General features: G+C 51.0%; 1 protein-coding gene across 1 annotated transcript; it reads left to right on the top strand.

Moving 5' to 3' along the window:
* Positions 1–335: 335 nt before the first annotated feature.
* On the top strand, positions 336–3,569 carry Sox12 (SRY-box transcription factor 12). The gene has a single exon (XM_034495940.2). The coding sequence runs from the start codon at positions 772–774 to the stop codon at positions 1,714–1,716; it is 945 nt and encodes a 314-aa protein (XP_034351831.1). The 5' UTR covers positions 336–771; the 3' UTR covers positions 1,717–3,569.
* Positions 3,570–14,088: the final 10,519 nt, after the last annotated feature.

Below are 14,088 nucleotides of genomic sequence, written 5' to 3'. Positions count from 1 at the left end.
CCGGGAAGAAGTCCTACCTGGCGGCAGGTGTCACTGAATAAACGTGCAAGGCGGAGAAAGGAAAACCTTAGAGGACAGATGGGTAGCGCTCCACGTCCCGCCGCCTCCCCCACCCCACCCCCAACTTCACTACAGCCCGGATCCTAAGAAAAGAAACCGATCTCATCCGTCCCCCCAGCCCCCATCCCAGGAGCGAGACCGCCCGCCCAAGCAACCAGCGATTGGGAGATGCAAATGTTGAGTTCTCTGCCCAGCAACGGATGACGCGCACCGAGCGCGAGGCGTGGCCCGGCCGCTGCCCGAGCGGGCACCTCGGTGTTTACACGGGGCGGCCCCGCGCGCGCCGCAGCGGCCCGCAGACGGCGAGGGGGAGGGGAGCGCGCGCGCCTCCGGGGCCGCGCGGGGAGAAAGACACTGGAAGGCGGCGGCGGGCGGGCAAGCGCGCGCGGGGCCGCGGAGAGCCAGGCCGCGACCGGAGCCCGCGGGAGCCCACGAGGCTCGAGTCCTTGGCCCTGCAAAACAATGCGCGGCGCGCGGAGGAGCTCTACTGGCCCGGGGCGGCGGGGACGCGCCGAACCCTCTTGAGCCCGCGCCGCTGACCTCCCCCCCGCACAGACGGCCCGAGCTCCGGGCGCCGCGCTCCCAGCTCGCGGGGGCCGGGCCGAGCCGCGGGGCGGGGCCGCCCCTCCGTCGCCGCTGCCTCCTCCCCCACCGCCGCCGCGGAGGATGCGGACGGCCCCCGGCGGCGTCTAGCGGCCCGGGCCCGGCACGATGGTGCAGCAGCGGGGCGCGCGGGCCAAGCGGGACGGCGGGCCGCCGCCCCCGGGGCCCGGGCCGGCCGCCGAGGGGGCGCGCGAGCCAGGCTGGTGCAAGACCCCGAGCGGCCACATCAAGCGACCGATGAACGCGTTCATGGTGTGGTCGCAGCACGAACGGCGAAAGATCATGGACCAGTGGCCCGACATGCACAATGCTGAGATCTCCAAGCGCCTGGGCCGCCGCTGGCAGCTGCTGCAGGACTCGGAGAAGATCCCGTTCGTGCGGGAGGCGGAGCGGCTGCGCCTCAAGCACATGGCGGACTACCCGGACTACAAGTACCGGCCTCGCAAGAAGAGCAAGGGGGCGCCCGCCAAGGCGCGGCCCCGCCCCCCCGGAGGCGGCGGTGGTGGCAATCGGCTGAAACCCGGGCCACAGCTGCCGGGCCGCGGGGGACGCCGAGCGACGGGAGGACCTCTCGGGGGCGGCGCGGCGGCGCCGGAGGACGACGACGAAGACGAAGAGGAGGAGCTGCTGGAAGTACGCCTGCTGGAGACCCCCGGGCGCGAGCTGTGGAGGATGGTCCCGGCGGGGCGCGCCGCTCGCGGACCCGCGGAGCGCGCGCAGGGGCCATCCGGCGAGGGGGCGGCCGCCAGCGCCGCCTCTCCGACCCTGTCGGAGGACGAAGAGCCGGAGGAGGATGAGGAGGAGGCGGCTACAGCAGAGGAGGGTGAAGAGGAGAATGTGGCATCGGGGGAGGAGCCGCTGGGTTTTCTGTCCAGGATGCCCCCGGGCCCCGCCGGTCTGGACTGCAGTGCCCTGGACCGCGACCCAGACCTGCTGCCCCCTTCGGGCACGTCACATTTCGAATTCCCGGACTACTGCACCCCCGAGGTTACCGAGATGATCGCAGGGGACTGGCGCCCGTCTAGTATCGCCGACCTGGTTTTCACCTACTGAGCCCACCGTCAGCGGGGCGCGCACGCCCCCAAACCAGCTGTTTACATACAGGAATCAGGTATTGGGGCCCCTCGGAGGCCGAGGCTGGCACCCCATCTCCCGCGCAGCCTCCCCCCTCCTAGTCGTGCCCATCCCCCCACAAATCCAGACATACCCCTCCCCCGCAGACACACCCCAAGGCAGCCCAACCCCCATTTTCTCCCTGACATCTAAGCCCCTCCCCATCCAGTCCTGTCCCGCGTAGCCACCAGCAGCTAGCCCCCCTCGGATACACCTCCCGTTCCTCCTACATACCTTAACCCCTCCCCTCACTTTGCACACTCCCCTCCTCGTGGCCGGACGACACGCCCCTTCGCTCCACAATCCCTCCGCCCTCGCCTGGGCCTGCCTTGGTAGTTAAGGGGGCGCTGCAGTCTGGCGGTCCAGCGTTCCTCCCAGTCCCCTCCTCTTCTGGGGAGAAGGGCGCCATCCCTTCCCCCCCTGGATCTCAAGGCCCCACCCCTCAGCTTGAACCATCCTCCCCCTCCCTTCTTGCGCATGCTTGATGCTTCTTGGAGGGGGCAGGTCCCAGTTAAGCTGCAGGCCTCTGTTGCCAACTCCGAAAGGGAGGGGGCGATTATAGAATGATCTAAGAAATCCTTTGATCCCGGAGCCTGTGGCTTACTCTCAACCCAACGGGGCGTCACTGCCTTAATGGGAGGCGCACTCAAAGGGAGAGATAGAAACTAGCTAGCCCTAAACTCTGCAAGTGTCAACCCCTTTTCTATGAAGGGGTCACCCACGCCCACCACCACCCTCCACCGCGTGACTGCCTTTACAGCCCATCTTGGTCTCCGGAAACTTGATTTCCCCAAGTGGGAATTTGGAATTCGGTCTTTGGAAATCCACCAAGATGGGATTGTCCAAGAGAACTCAGAACCAAGACACCTACCAGTCTGGGGACAGAGTTCCTGCTGTCCCCTCAATCCCCCTCCTCGGGAAGCGCCCTATCAGCTCAGGGCATCCTCTCTGCCTGGGCTCCTCCCTAAGTCCATCACCCCTTCCTATCACTCAAATCCAGTCTCAGCAACTACAGCTGCAGTATTCAGTAGGAGAAACTGAAGCACGTTGTTGCTAGGGTTTAGGACAGGCATACCAGCAGACGGGTGGCAAGAATGAGGACCACGTCTAAACAAACTTGGCTTGAGAAGAGTCCAGGCCAGGGGACGGTGGCTGAGCTAGTGGACTCGGGTGCTTTGCACCTCGGTCTGCCCCTGTGAGAAATGGGGTGGTAATGCTGTAGTTAGGAAGCTGTGTTGAGATTAGGTTGCCAAGTCTGCTCCACTGGTCTCCCGCTCCAGCCCCGCCCCTCCAGCCTCCCCATCCTCCCTCTGCCCTCACTACCTGTATCTCACCGGCGTGTGTTCACCCTCTGGGTGGTTCACACATACTCATTCACACACACACAAATCTCAGGAACAAACGGTCCCAGAGTCCTCCTCGACCCCTGCCCTGGGTCTCTGCAGGTCTCTGCCCCACGCGTTCCCTTCGCTGACAACGCCACCAGCTGCCTCCTTTAAGCTTGGTGCTCCGGCTCTGGGCCTTTCTTGCGCTCTTTTTCTCTTTCTCTTTCTGTTTTCTTCCTTTTTTTTTTTTTTTTTTCTTTTTTTTTTTTTTAAGAAAACAACAAAAAAAAAGACAATGAAAAAAAAAAACGGAAAACGTCATGTGAGTGAAGAGATGTCACTGTCTGTGGTTTTTGGAGAACTAGTCTCGTTAGCTGAGGGGAGGGGATTCCCTCCTCTGGGGCGCTGGCACCCACAGCAGGACTCGCCAGTCTGATGCCAGGACTGAATAAAGTGTATTTGCCCCGACCTCGCCCTGTGGTTCTGCATGTGTGTGCTTCTCACCCTGGCCAGCTTCAAGTGCCTAGTATGGGCTGGTGCAGGGAAAGCTGGATATCTCTCTAGGCTTCTGTTATCCTCTGTCTCAGGAATCCCTGCCTTCGTTAAGGATGGCAAACTCATCTTTACAGTGTCTAGGCAGGCATCGTAACTGGGAGGCCTGGGGTGGATGCTGGTGTCACAACAATGCAAGGGTACCGGCTTCTGTAGCCAAATAGCCATATAGTTTTCAAGAGCTGCAGGAAACCAGTCATTGTGCTTGCTACGTCTCATTAGGTCAGACGAGACAAGTATGCAGGCAGGCAGGACTGATCCATCAGGGTCAGTTCGACTGTTTAATGAGGATTGGGAAGCAAGACTGGTAGCTGTGCCCACAAGAGCCCGTCTCCTGAGCAGCTGTACCCGTGTGTGTCTTGTAAGGATCAGCATGGTATTTTCAGGGTGAAACCATGCTTGAGGTAAGCAGCATTTAATGTGATGTGCTCCGTAAATTGTGTTGCTTCATTTCCAGAGTAGGAAGCTGGGGGTCCCCATCAAGCAGCCTTGGCCAGAAGTGCTCTGAGGTATCCCGCAAATGGGTTGTCCGATGCATTTCACGAGAGCATTGGCCAAGGGCCTAACCTACCACAGGACCAGAGGGCAGCAGGCCATGAGTCTTCTAAGACGGTTCTAACTCTGCTTGTCCTTGGGGCTCTGTACCTTTCCCCCATGCTTTCTTCTGCCTTGGCCAGTGAATACCAATGCTCAAGAAAAGCCCGTTTTCCCAGTAAGCTAGGACTGGGTGTCGGTCTTTTCAGGGCATCTTCTCTGCTTCTGCTTGGAAGCAGGCTGGGAAGAAATCATGAAGAGGTAGCATTGGGAAAGGGAGGACAGGGTATGTGCCAAACAGAAGTCCGTTCAAGGAAGGGTTTCCTAGGCCCTAGGAAACAGGGTCAGAGAATAACTTCCAGCAAGGTCAGCCCCTGACGGCAGTCTGCCTAAGGCCACACCCTTCCTCCTGGTAGGCCTGCCCCAGTGTCTAAACTAGGTTGTTTCAGTGTTTGTGGGGCAGACCCCACTCTGGTCCCTGCTCCCAAACAGCCAGGATTTTGTCAGACCGCCTGCATTTTGAGTTCTTCGTGCCCAGCCCTGCCTTTCTTCCTCAGGTGTTCATCTTAATAAACATCTTACACCCAATCTCAGTCTTGGCATTGTGTCTGCTTCTGGAAGAGCTTTCTACTGTGGAGGGGTTAAAAGTTGACCAAGGGAATGTGGTCACTGACTTACAGTGGCAGTTAGGGCACCTCAGATACCCCCATCTCACTGCCTCCAAACGCATCTTCCTCACCAGACCCTCACCCCCCACCCCCACCCCGCGGCTGCCCCCTTCTAAGCCTGTTTTCTAGGCTGTGGCAGCTAGTCTCCTGCCCCTCCTGAGTAAGGCACAAAAAAGGTGAGCTAGTCCTCTCTAGCTGCAGACCTTAGTATCCAAGGCTGAGGGTGGTGGGGGCCTGTCCAGAAGGGAGACATCTTCCATTTCAGATGCTGATAGGAAGAGAGGGGACTAACGTTCATGGGGACTCTGGGGACATCTAGTGAGTGAGGAGTAGAAAGCAGGTTTTGTAGGTGGAGTTCAAGTGTCCATGGTGTTTCTGGGGTCCTGTCTCAGCAAACATTTGAGCTCCCAAGGTGGCTTTTCTACCTTCACCCTTTGCTTTGGTTTTGTTTAATGGAATATCTTCTGGGTTGGGTTTTGTCTTGTTTTTGATACAGGGTTCTTATAGCCCTGACAAGCTTAAAGCTCACTATGCAGATCAGATTGGCCTCAAACTCAAGAGTTCTACCTGCTTCCTTTTCCAGAGTGTGCTGATTAAAGGCATGTACCACCATACCCAGCTCCCCTTTTGCTTTGGGGAGACCGGGTTGGTCTCTAGCCTAGGAGGCTGGCCTCCTGAGCTGGGATTGTAGATATGGATCATCATGCTGGATTTATGTAGTGCTGAGACTTGAACTGAAGACATCATGTATGCTAGGCCTTCACTCTAGCAACTAAGTCTAGCCCCAACACTTAAGAGTGTGCTTTAGCCAGACGAGTCTTGGTCTGAGCCCATGGATCTAAACAGAACAACATAAATTCAGGCCTGAGAATATTCAGATCTATAGGAAGTGAATTGGTAGAAGCAGAATCAGGATGGGGCACTCTCAGGTCACTTAACCCTGTGACCTGATAGTGCAGTAGATGGTGACTTCTTAGAGTATGGCTACAGATTCTGACATTCTCCCTGTCGGTCCAGGCTGGCTTTTGAAATCCCCTTGTAAGCAACAGGATGAAGCCATAAGAATGCTGCAGGACTTTGAGGATAAGGTCACGATGAACCACCATGTTGAAAGGCCAATATTGAGGCTGTTATGCGATCAACAGTTGAAGATTGAGGCCTGACACTGGATGTACAAATGCAGAAGCCGGGGGCAAAGGGGCGCAGTTCCAGCGTAGAATCATTTGTGTCCCTGCCAGCTTATGGAGGCTCTGAAATCTCAGCCATCATGAGATTGGGTCAAGCCACTCTGCTATGACCTCTCTGAATCCAATGTAGTGAAATACCTCTTCACACTGAGGATTACAGGCAGTTTGTCAGCAAGCAGTGACTGGAGCCGTAAGAGAGGCAGAGTCATGCACAGAAGAAAAAAAACAGTCTAGAGAAAGGAAAGGGGAGGGCCCAACAGGAGTGGCTGACCCAGAAATGGCTGCTGGAGCTGACATGGGACAGTTGGGGTGGACTGACAGGAAGGGTCTTGAGGTATCTGGATATTACCAGAGGCCTTATTGCAGTCCAAGGGCCTTTGGAAAATGCAGACAGTGATCAGTGCGGAAAAACCTTCCCAGGCTCCCCATTGTTCACAGGAAACAAGTTCTTGGCTTCAGTTCAAGGCCTTTTTGCGCCTGGCTCCTTCACTCTTGTAAGCTTGTCTTCAGCCATTAACTCTACCTCCAAACTGCCTCAGCCATGCCTGGCCACCCCCTGGTGATACACTGCCAGGCCATTTGCCACTTAGAGTGTTGGAGACTTGAGTTTCCCTACCTCTGCACTTGGGTGGATGGACTAGAGGTCTCCCAAGAGCATACCCAGCCTGGCCGTCTAAGAGTCTGTAAAAGGGAGGGAGAGGTGTTTGCAGGCAAACCTGCCAATCTAGCTTCTAGAAGGCCTAGCTGTGAATGCCAATCCTCTCCCTGTCCTTAGAGGTTTCTTAGCAACCTTAGAGGTTTCTGGCTCTCACCTGTTTCCAGCCTCCTTTTAACTAAATGTCAAGTTCTTTTCTTCTGCTCCAAAAAAACCCCTAAGACCAAGGGTCTCTGTAGAAACCAAGGTCCAAACTCAGTGGGAAGAGGCCTGGGCTGGAGGTCGGTGCAGTGTTTGCTGTGGCACCTAAAAAAGCCACCTGGCCTCCCTCTCTGGCTTTTATGTCAGATTACACCTACCTGACACCTGCTCCTTTGGGCTTTCTCTTCTCTTGTATGTGTTGAGTAAACTGACAGATTTATTAATATTATGACAAAAATTTGCCTTTTATATTATTGAGATACATTTTATCTGGGAGATGGCAGCACAGCACATGCCTTTGATCACAGCTCTCAGGACGCAAAGGCAGAGAGCTCTCTGAGTTCGAGGCCTGCATGGTCTACAGAATGAGTTCCAAAACAGCTAGGGCTACACAGAGAAACTCTGTCTTGAACTTCCCTCCCTCCTCCCACCCTCCCAAAGTTAGAGACATAAGTAAAAATAAAATGTGGGTGGCCATTTATTTGCATGCGCATGTTGGTGACCATGGTGACCATGGAGGCCAAAAGAGAACATCAGAGTCCTTGGAGCTGGAGTTAAAGGTGATAGTGAAACCTTCTTCTGGTGAAGGTGCTGAGAACTCTGGTCCTCTGCATTTAACCATTGAGCCATCTCTCTGGGCCCCTGTTGCAGCAAACTTTGATGATAGCCACCATGTGCCAGGAACTATCTTGTTGTTGTTGTTTTTCCAGGCATGTTTTCTCCGTGTAGCCCTATCTGTCCTGGAACTTGCTCTGTAAACCTCAAACTCAGAGATCCACCTGCCTCTGCCTCCAAGTGCTGGGACTAAAGGAATGTGCCACCACTGCCCAGTTTACCAGGCACAGTCTTAAGGCTAGAAGATGCATCAGAGAAGAACTGATAGTCCCCGATTCACAGTGCTTGCACACCAGTGGATGGGAAACCAAAATGATAGGTCTGTGTGGTACAGGGGCTACCATTTCACATGAGGTAATTAATCAGGGTAAGTGAGGAAAGGCAAAGCAGGTAGAGACGCACATCTCCAGCTACTGTGTGTCTCACTCTACCACGGTGTTCCTCAGAGCCTGAGATCAGCTGGAGCTGCTGAGGGAAGCTAACAGCTCTACAGAGCAGGAAACCAGTGAGGTATCACTGGGGGCAATGGCGTCAAAAGCTATTGTGGGAAGCAAGATTTTTTTATTTACCTCCTACCTGCAGACAACTGAGGACCCTGGGATCCCTTTTTTTTTTTTTTTAAGAATCGAAAAGTCTTACAAATTTGGTAAAAATGTGTGTAACAAAAATTACCATCTTAACCACCATTCAGGCCGACTTACTGGCATTAAATGCCACCAACGTGCTTTTGCAGTGTACCCAGGACCACTCACCTTGAGGGCTCGCTGCATGAGCTGAACTCACTGGCTAGCTCTCTTCCTTTCTGTCCACTTGCCTCAGCTTCCCCATGATTGCTGGGCCTGCAGTCACTCACACAGCACTACAGCCAGCCTCCAAAGCCATGCCATTTTCCTTTTGTATGTGTGCAATTTATTTTGAATGTGTGCACATGATTTGTTACTTTTGTATGTGTTTGTGTGTATGATGTGTGTGTTCTCGAGCCATGACGTGCATGTGGAGGTCAGAGGACAACTTGAAGTCTTCTCTTTTACCTTCCTTGCCACCTTTACCTAGGTTTTAAGGATGTAAGTCAGGTCACCTGGCTTTCATGGCAAGTCCCTTTATCTGCTAAGCCACCTCTCTGGCTCATGGTACCCGGTTTTATTAATACTAATAAATTAATGAAAAGAAAGAAAGAACGGAAATACAAAACTGACTCCTAAAAGTTGTCCTCTGGCCTCCATCACACCATGGCACGTGAGCCCCCAGAATGAATACATAAGTAAGTGTAATAGAGATGATGCCAATACTTTAAAACAAAAATAGGTTGTCACTAGCCCAGGTTGACCCTGTGATCCTCCTGCTTTAGCCTCTAAAATATCTTGCACTAGAGGCCTGTGTAAATAGGCCTGGGTCACTATATTGTTTTCCCATAGTGTCAATACCATTGTCCACTGTTACCAACAATTCAAACAAGTGGTCTCCCATCACACAGTTGTTTTTTTTCTTATATGTTTCTTTTGTCTTCTACTGTTTCTTCATTTCAGACAATCAGATGTACCCCAGGCTAGCCATAACTTGATATGGAGCTGAGGATGACTTTGAACTTCTGACCCTCCTACTTTTACCTCTGGAGTACTGGAATTAAAGGCATGTGCTACCATGCCTAGTTTATGTGGTACTGAGAATGGAACCCTGGGTATAAGATACGCCAGGCAGGCCCTCTACCAACTGAGCTACATCCTCAGTTCTGTTACCGTTCCAGAGAAATGACTCCTGAACTGTCCTCTGACCTCCACATGCCGTGCATACACACACATACACAGATGCACATACTAAGTAGCATACACAGTTTCATAAATGTTACGTGCTGGTGAGATAAGGTGCTCAGAAATGCTGAAGGCCCTCACCGCTAACCTAAAGATTCCTGTTTCACTCCTGGGACCCACATGGTGGAAAAAAAGGACTGGCTCTGTTGTCCACCGACTGCTATAAATATACATGCTTCCTTGCCCACACATAATTCGCAAGCCACTCATAAAATAATAAAATGTAATTTAAAAAAATTTTATTGCCTTTTGTGACAGGACCTCTCTACATAGTCCTGACTCTCCTGGAACTCACTCTGTAGACCAGGCTGGCCTTGAACTCAGAGTTCACCTGCCTCTGCCTCCCGAATGCTGGGATTAAAAGCATGCACCACTATACCTAGCTAATAAAAATAAATTTAAAATGGACTTAAAAGGTAACTCAAGAACAATTTTATTCAAGTTTGAGGGAAAAAAAACCACAGAATCTGGGCATATGGCTCTTGAACCTTTTCAGGCCATTGACATAACACACATGCTTTCCCCAAGATTACACATAGAAGGCTTTTCTCTCACATGTTGTTCCTCAAAAGGACTCCTGGTCAGCTACAAACAGACTCTTTGGGCTTTTTAGTCCATGCTGTGATTCCTGTTAGGGCCTAGGTAAAAATATTAAGGCCTAGATAGAATGTCAAGGCCTAGGTAACAGTTACCTAGCTATCCTGCCGTTATAAGGAAAGTTTCTCATATGTCTGCTATTACTAAGAGACTTTCTAATGCCGAGGTTGATTACATATTCTGTTATGTTCCATGCCCTTGGAAACCAATCATGATAGAGGTCTGCAGAACTGTTTTGTATAGATGCCCACAATAAGCTTGGACTTGAACCAGCCACCCAGCAGCACTTCCTGCAGCTGTGGATAAACTTTTATGGAGTTTGCCTTTATAAGCTTCCCCGAGGGATGGACCCCAACATTAGTGAGATACCTGTACCAATATAAGAAACTATTTGGAAAAAGACTTCCATTGTAAGCAGTGGTCTAATAAAGTTTAAGTCCCAAGACCTCCCTGGAAACTGACATCCTACTTGGCAGAAAGGTAACTGACATCCTGGTTGGCAGGTTAAGTCATGAATGATTGACAAGTCCCATCCTGGTAGACAAGTTAAAACATGAATACTAGATAAGGCAAGTTTCTGCCACAGCTGAATACCCCACCAATGGGAGGAGGGTAAGTGTGCAACAGACATGTTCCTAAGGAAATCCCAGATCACTAAATCCACATTGGTGAAATAGCTTGGCACAGATGTTTGTGGATTTGGGGCTTAAAAACCCTGTAGGATCTTAACTCAATATCCTGATTCAGTTCCCAAACCTGGATCATGCCCTTGGTTGACCAGTCCTGGGGCATTTGCTCAATAAACTACCCCTATCTGACTGAGATCGGTGTTTGTGTCATTTGTGAGGTGATTCATGGATCCCAACACAATCTAAGTAACCAGCTGGCTCCAACTCCCTCTCCTCCATGTCCCCCATTCATCAAACTAGCTATATAACCCAGTTCAGCCTTGAACTTGTGATTCTCTTACCTTAGCTGTCTCAGTAGCTAGGATTATGAGCCTGTACCTCTAGGTTTAACTGGTGTGTGTGTGTGTGTGTGTGTGTGTTTCTCGCTTTTCTTTCTTTTCCTTTCTTGAGACATAGTTTTGCTGTTGTGTGACAAAACTTTTCCTGGGGAGATACAACATATACATCTACTTACCCTAGACAGGAACCCACAACAGACACCACCAAAATACACATGCCACCAAAGTCCAACTTGGTGACCCATAAATTTTATTGGGATTACTTACCAGAGTATAGGTGAGGAACTACAGAAGAAATGACTCAAAGACAGCCGCATCACCAAAGCCCACCCCAGCATGGGTGACAGCTCACACAGCTGGGAACCTAAAGCACACTGCACAGCTACACACTAAAGCCTACAGACAGCTCAATAGGTTGAAACGCACTCCAGTTGATCTGAACCTCTTCTGGGCTGCTCAGCTGGATTTTTTTTTTCTTGCAGGCAGCTGATCTAGTCTCAGATTCTTCTTTGCAGCTGTCTGAGAGTCTTCTTTGTAGATCAGCTTCACTCCTCTGAGGGCTCTCAGGATTTATTGCTGACTTTGGCAGGAAGGGGCCTAATGAGTTTGATCAGTTTCTGGGACTTTCTGAATATAGACTGAGTAAGCTACACCCTAGCCACTGTCTCTTCCTCTTCTTCCTCATCTTCCATTTATTTTGAGACGGGGTATCTGTGGTGGTTTGAATATGTTTGGCCCAAGGAGTGGCACTATTAGGAGGTGTGGCCTTGTTGTAGTAGGTGTGGCCTTATTGCAGGAAGTGTGTCACTGTTGGGGGTGGGCATGAGATCCTCCTTCTAGCTACCTGGGAACAGTCTTCTCCTATTTGCCTTGCCTACCCAGATGCTCCCATGCTCCTGCCTTGATGATAATAGACTGAATCTCTGAACCTGTAAGCCAACTCCAATTAAATGAGGTCTCGTAAAAGAGTTGCCTTGGTCATGGTGTCTCTTCACAGCATTGGAAACCCTAATACTAAGTTGCCTAGGGAAGTCATTCTGTAGCCCAGACTGATCTGAACTTTTCATTCTCCTGCCTCAGCCTTCTTAGTGTTTGTTTATATTAGAGACAGGGTTTCACTATGTAGACCAGGCTGACCTGGAACCCACAGAAATTCACTTGCTTCTGCCTCCCAAGTGCTGGAATTAAAGGTGTGTGCCATTATACCCGGCTCCTTAACCTCCTTAGTAGATGAAATTACACTCCTATGCCACCAAACATGGGTTTAATCACCAAACAAATATTTAAATCAACCTTTGAGGGTGTAGGTAGAACTCAGTGACAGAACATTTATTTAGTGTGTGTGAGGCCATTTTTACTCCCTAGCATTACTTTAAAAGAGAAACATTTGCTCAGATGGTGTGTGAGCAGAGATCAGAGAAAAGCAAGACACCATCTGTGCAGATACCTGAAGAAGAGGAGCAAGAGATACGGGAAGACAAGCAAATGTATGCAAAGGCTCTGGAGACCTAAGGCGGGAGCTTGCCTGGGTGCTTGGCTCATGCATGTGGCAGAAAAGAGTCAGGGTGTCTAGGGTCCAGTTTGAGTGAAGGATGTGGTCAAAGAGGTAAGGGGGCCCAAATTCAAGGCCGTGCAAACCTGACTGGCTTGGCTTTTTTCCTTCCTTTTCTTAAGACAGGGTCTCATTTTATACCCTAGTCAGGCCTTAAGCTAATTCTCCTGCCTTAGCTTCTTCAGTGCTAGGGTTACAAGGAGGTGTGCCACCATGCCTGTCTAGCTCTGTGTTTCTACTGCCCTCTAATAAACTGTCTCACAACCCAGTAGTTGGAGACAAACCCATTTTATTCTCTGCCAAGATTCTGTGGGTTTTCAGGATTTGGTTAGATGGTCCTTGTAGTCATGTGGTATCATGTGAGAGCTGGGATATCTAAGAAGAAAAAGTCATGTGATGACTTCTTCACATGATCCCACCCAGTGCGGTAGTGTAGAGACTAGGGACAAAGAGGGATCTGGAAGATTCTCACACATGAGTGGTTCAAAAAGGGGCAGGAGGGAAACTGCCAAGTTCAGAGTTGGCACAAATGACTTTGGCCATATTATGCTAGCTGAAGCTTTCATGGGGCCAAGCCAGGGTCACATGAAAAGGAAAAAGCTCTCCCCATGGAAAGGGAGAGGAACAAAGGGCTGGTGGCATCCTCAGTCCTACACAGCCTTCTCTGTTTACCTTGAGGAGATGAGATGTCATCAGAGGGCTTGCTTTGACACAGGGCATCAGAGACTATGACGTGTGCTTTTGTGGTCAGTATAACTCAGCTGCATTTTATTTATTCAGTGTGTGTGTCTGTGCGTGTGTGTGTGTGTGTGTGTGTGTGTGTGTGTGTGTATGTATCCATGTGCCATAACATTCATGTGGAAGTCAGAGGACAACTTGCAGTTGTCTTCTTTATTTCCACCATGTGAATTCCAGGCATTAAACTCAGGTCCTCGGACTTGGTTGCAGGTATTTTACCCTCAGAGACATTTCTCTGGCTCAATAATCACATTTTGTTTCTGGACAAATTATTATTATTATTATTACTATTACTATTGTTAGTGTGTGTATATGTGTGTGTGCACGCGCGCGTGCGCATGTGTGTGCATGCACTCCCGAGTGCAGGTACCATTCCATAGCAGCAGTGTGGTCTTTTGGCTGCTTTAGGATGTGTCCTCACCTTCCACCTTGTTTAAGAGCAGATTTCTGTGTTGTTTGCCGCTGCAAACTCCAAGCTAACTGAAGGCCCATGAGCTTTCCTGAGTTCTCCTGTTTCCACCTCTCCTCCTGGCTGGAGTGCCTGGATTCTAGATGCTCTTCCTGCCTCTCCCACTCTCCATGGGTTCTGGGGATCTGAACTCAGGCCCTCATGCTTGTGTGGTGTTTATCCACTAAGTCATCTCCCTAGGCCTTGTTCTCTGGACTGTTTTGTTTTGAGTTCTTATCCAGGCTATCCTCAAACTTGGAGTGTAGTGGAAGGAACCTGGCCTTGAACTCCTGATCCCCAGCCTCATCCTCTCATATGTTGGGATTAGAGGCCTGAGTTACCACATCTTGCTCATTTTAGCTGTTTTCACCACATTGCAAACATCATAACCATTTTCAAGTTCGTATCTTACAGGTTATATACAGTTCATATACACCTTATTAACTAGCTGGGAAGTAGAGTCAG

The sequence above is a fragment of the Arvicanthis niloticus genome, chromosome 2 (assembly GCF_011762505.2).
Source record: "Arvicanthis niloticus isolate mArvNil1 chromosome 2, mArvNil1.pat.X, whole genome shotgun sequence".
In the NCBI taxonomy this organism is placed as follows: domain Eukaryota; kingdom Metazoa; phylum Chordata; class Mammalia; order Rodentia; family Muridae; genus Arvicanthis; species Arvicanthis niloticus.
Note: the sequence above shows the minus strand (reverse complement) of the source record. Positions and strands in the feature narration are given on the sequence as shown.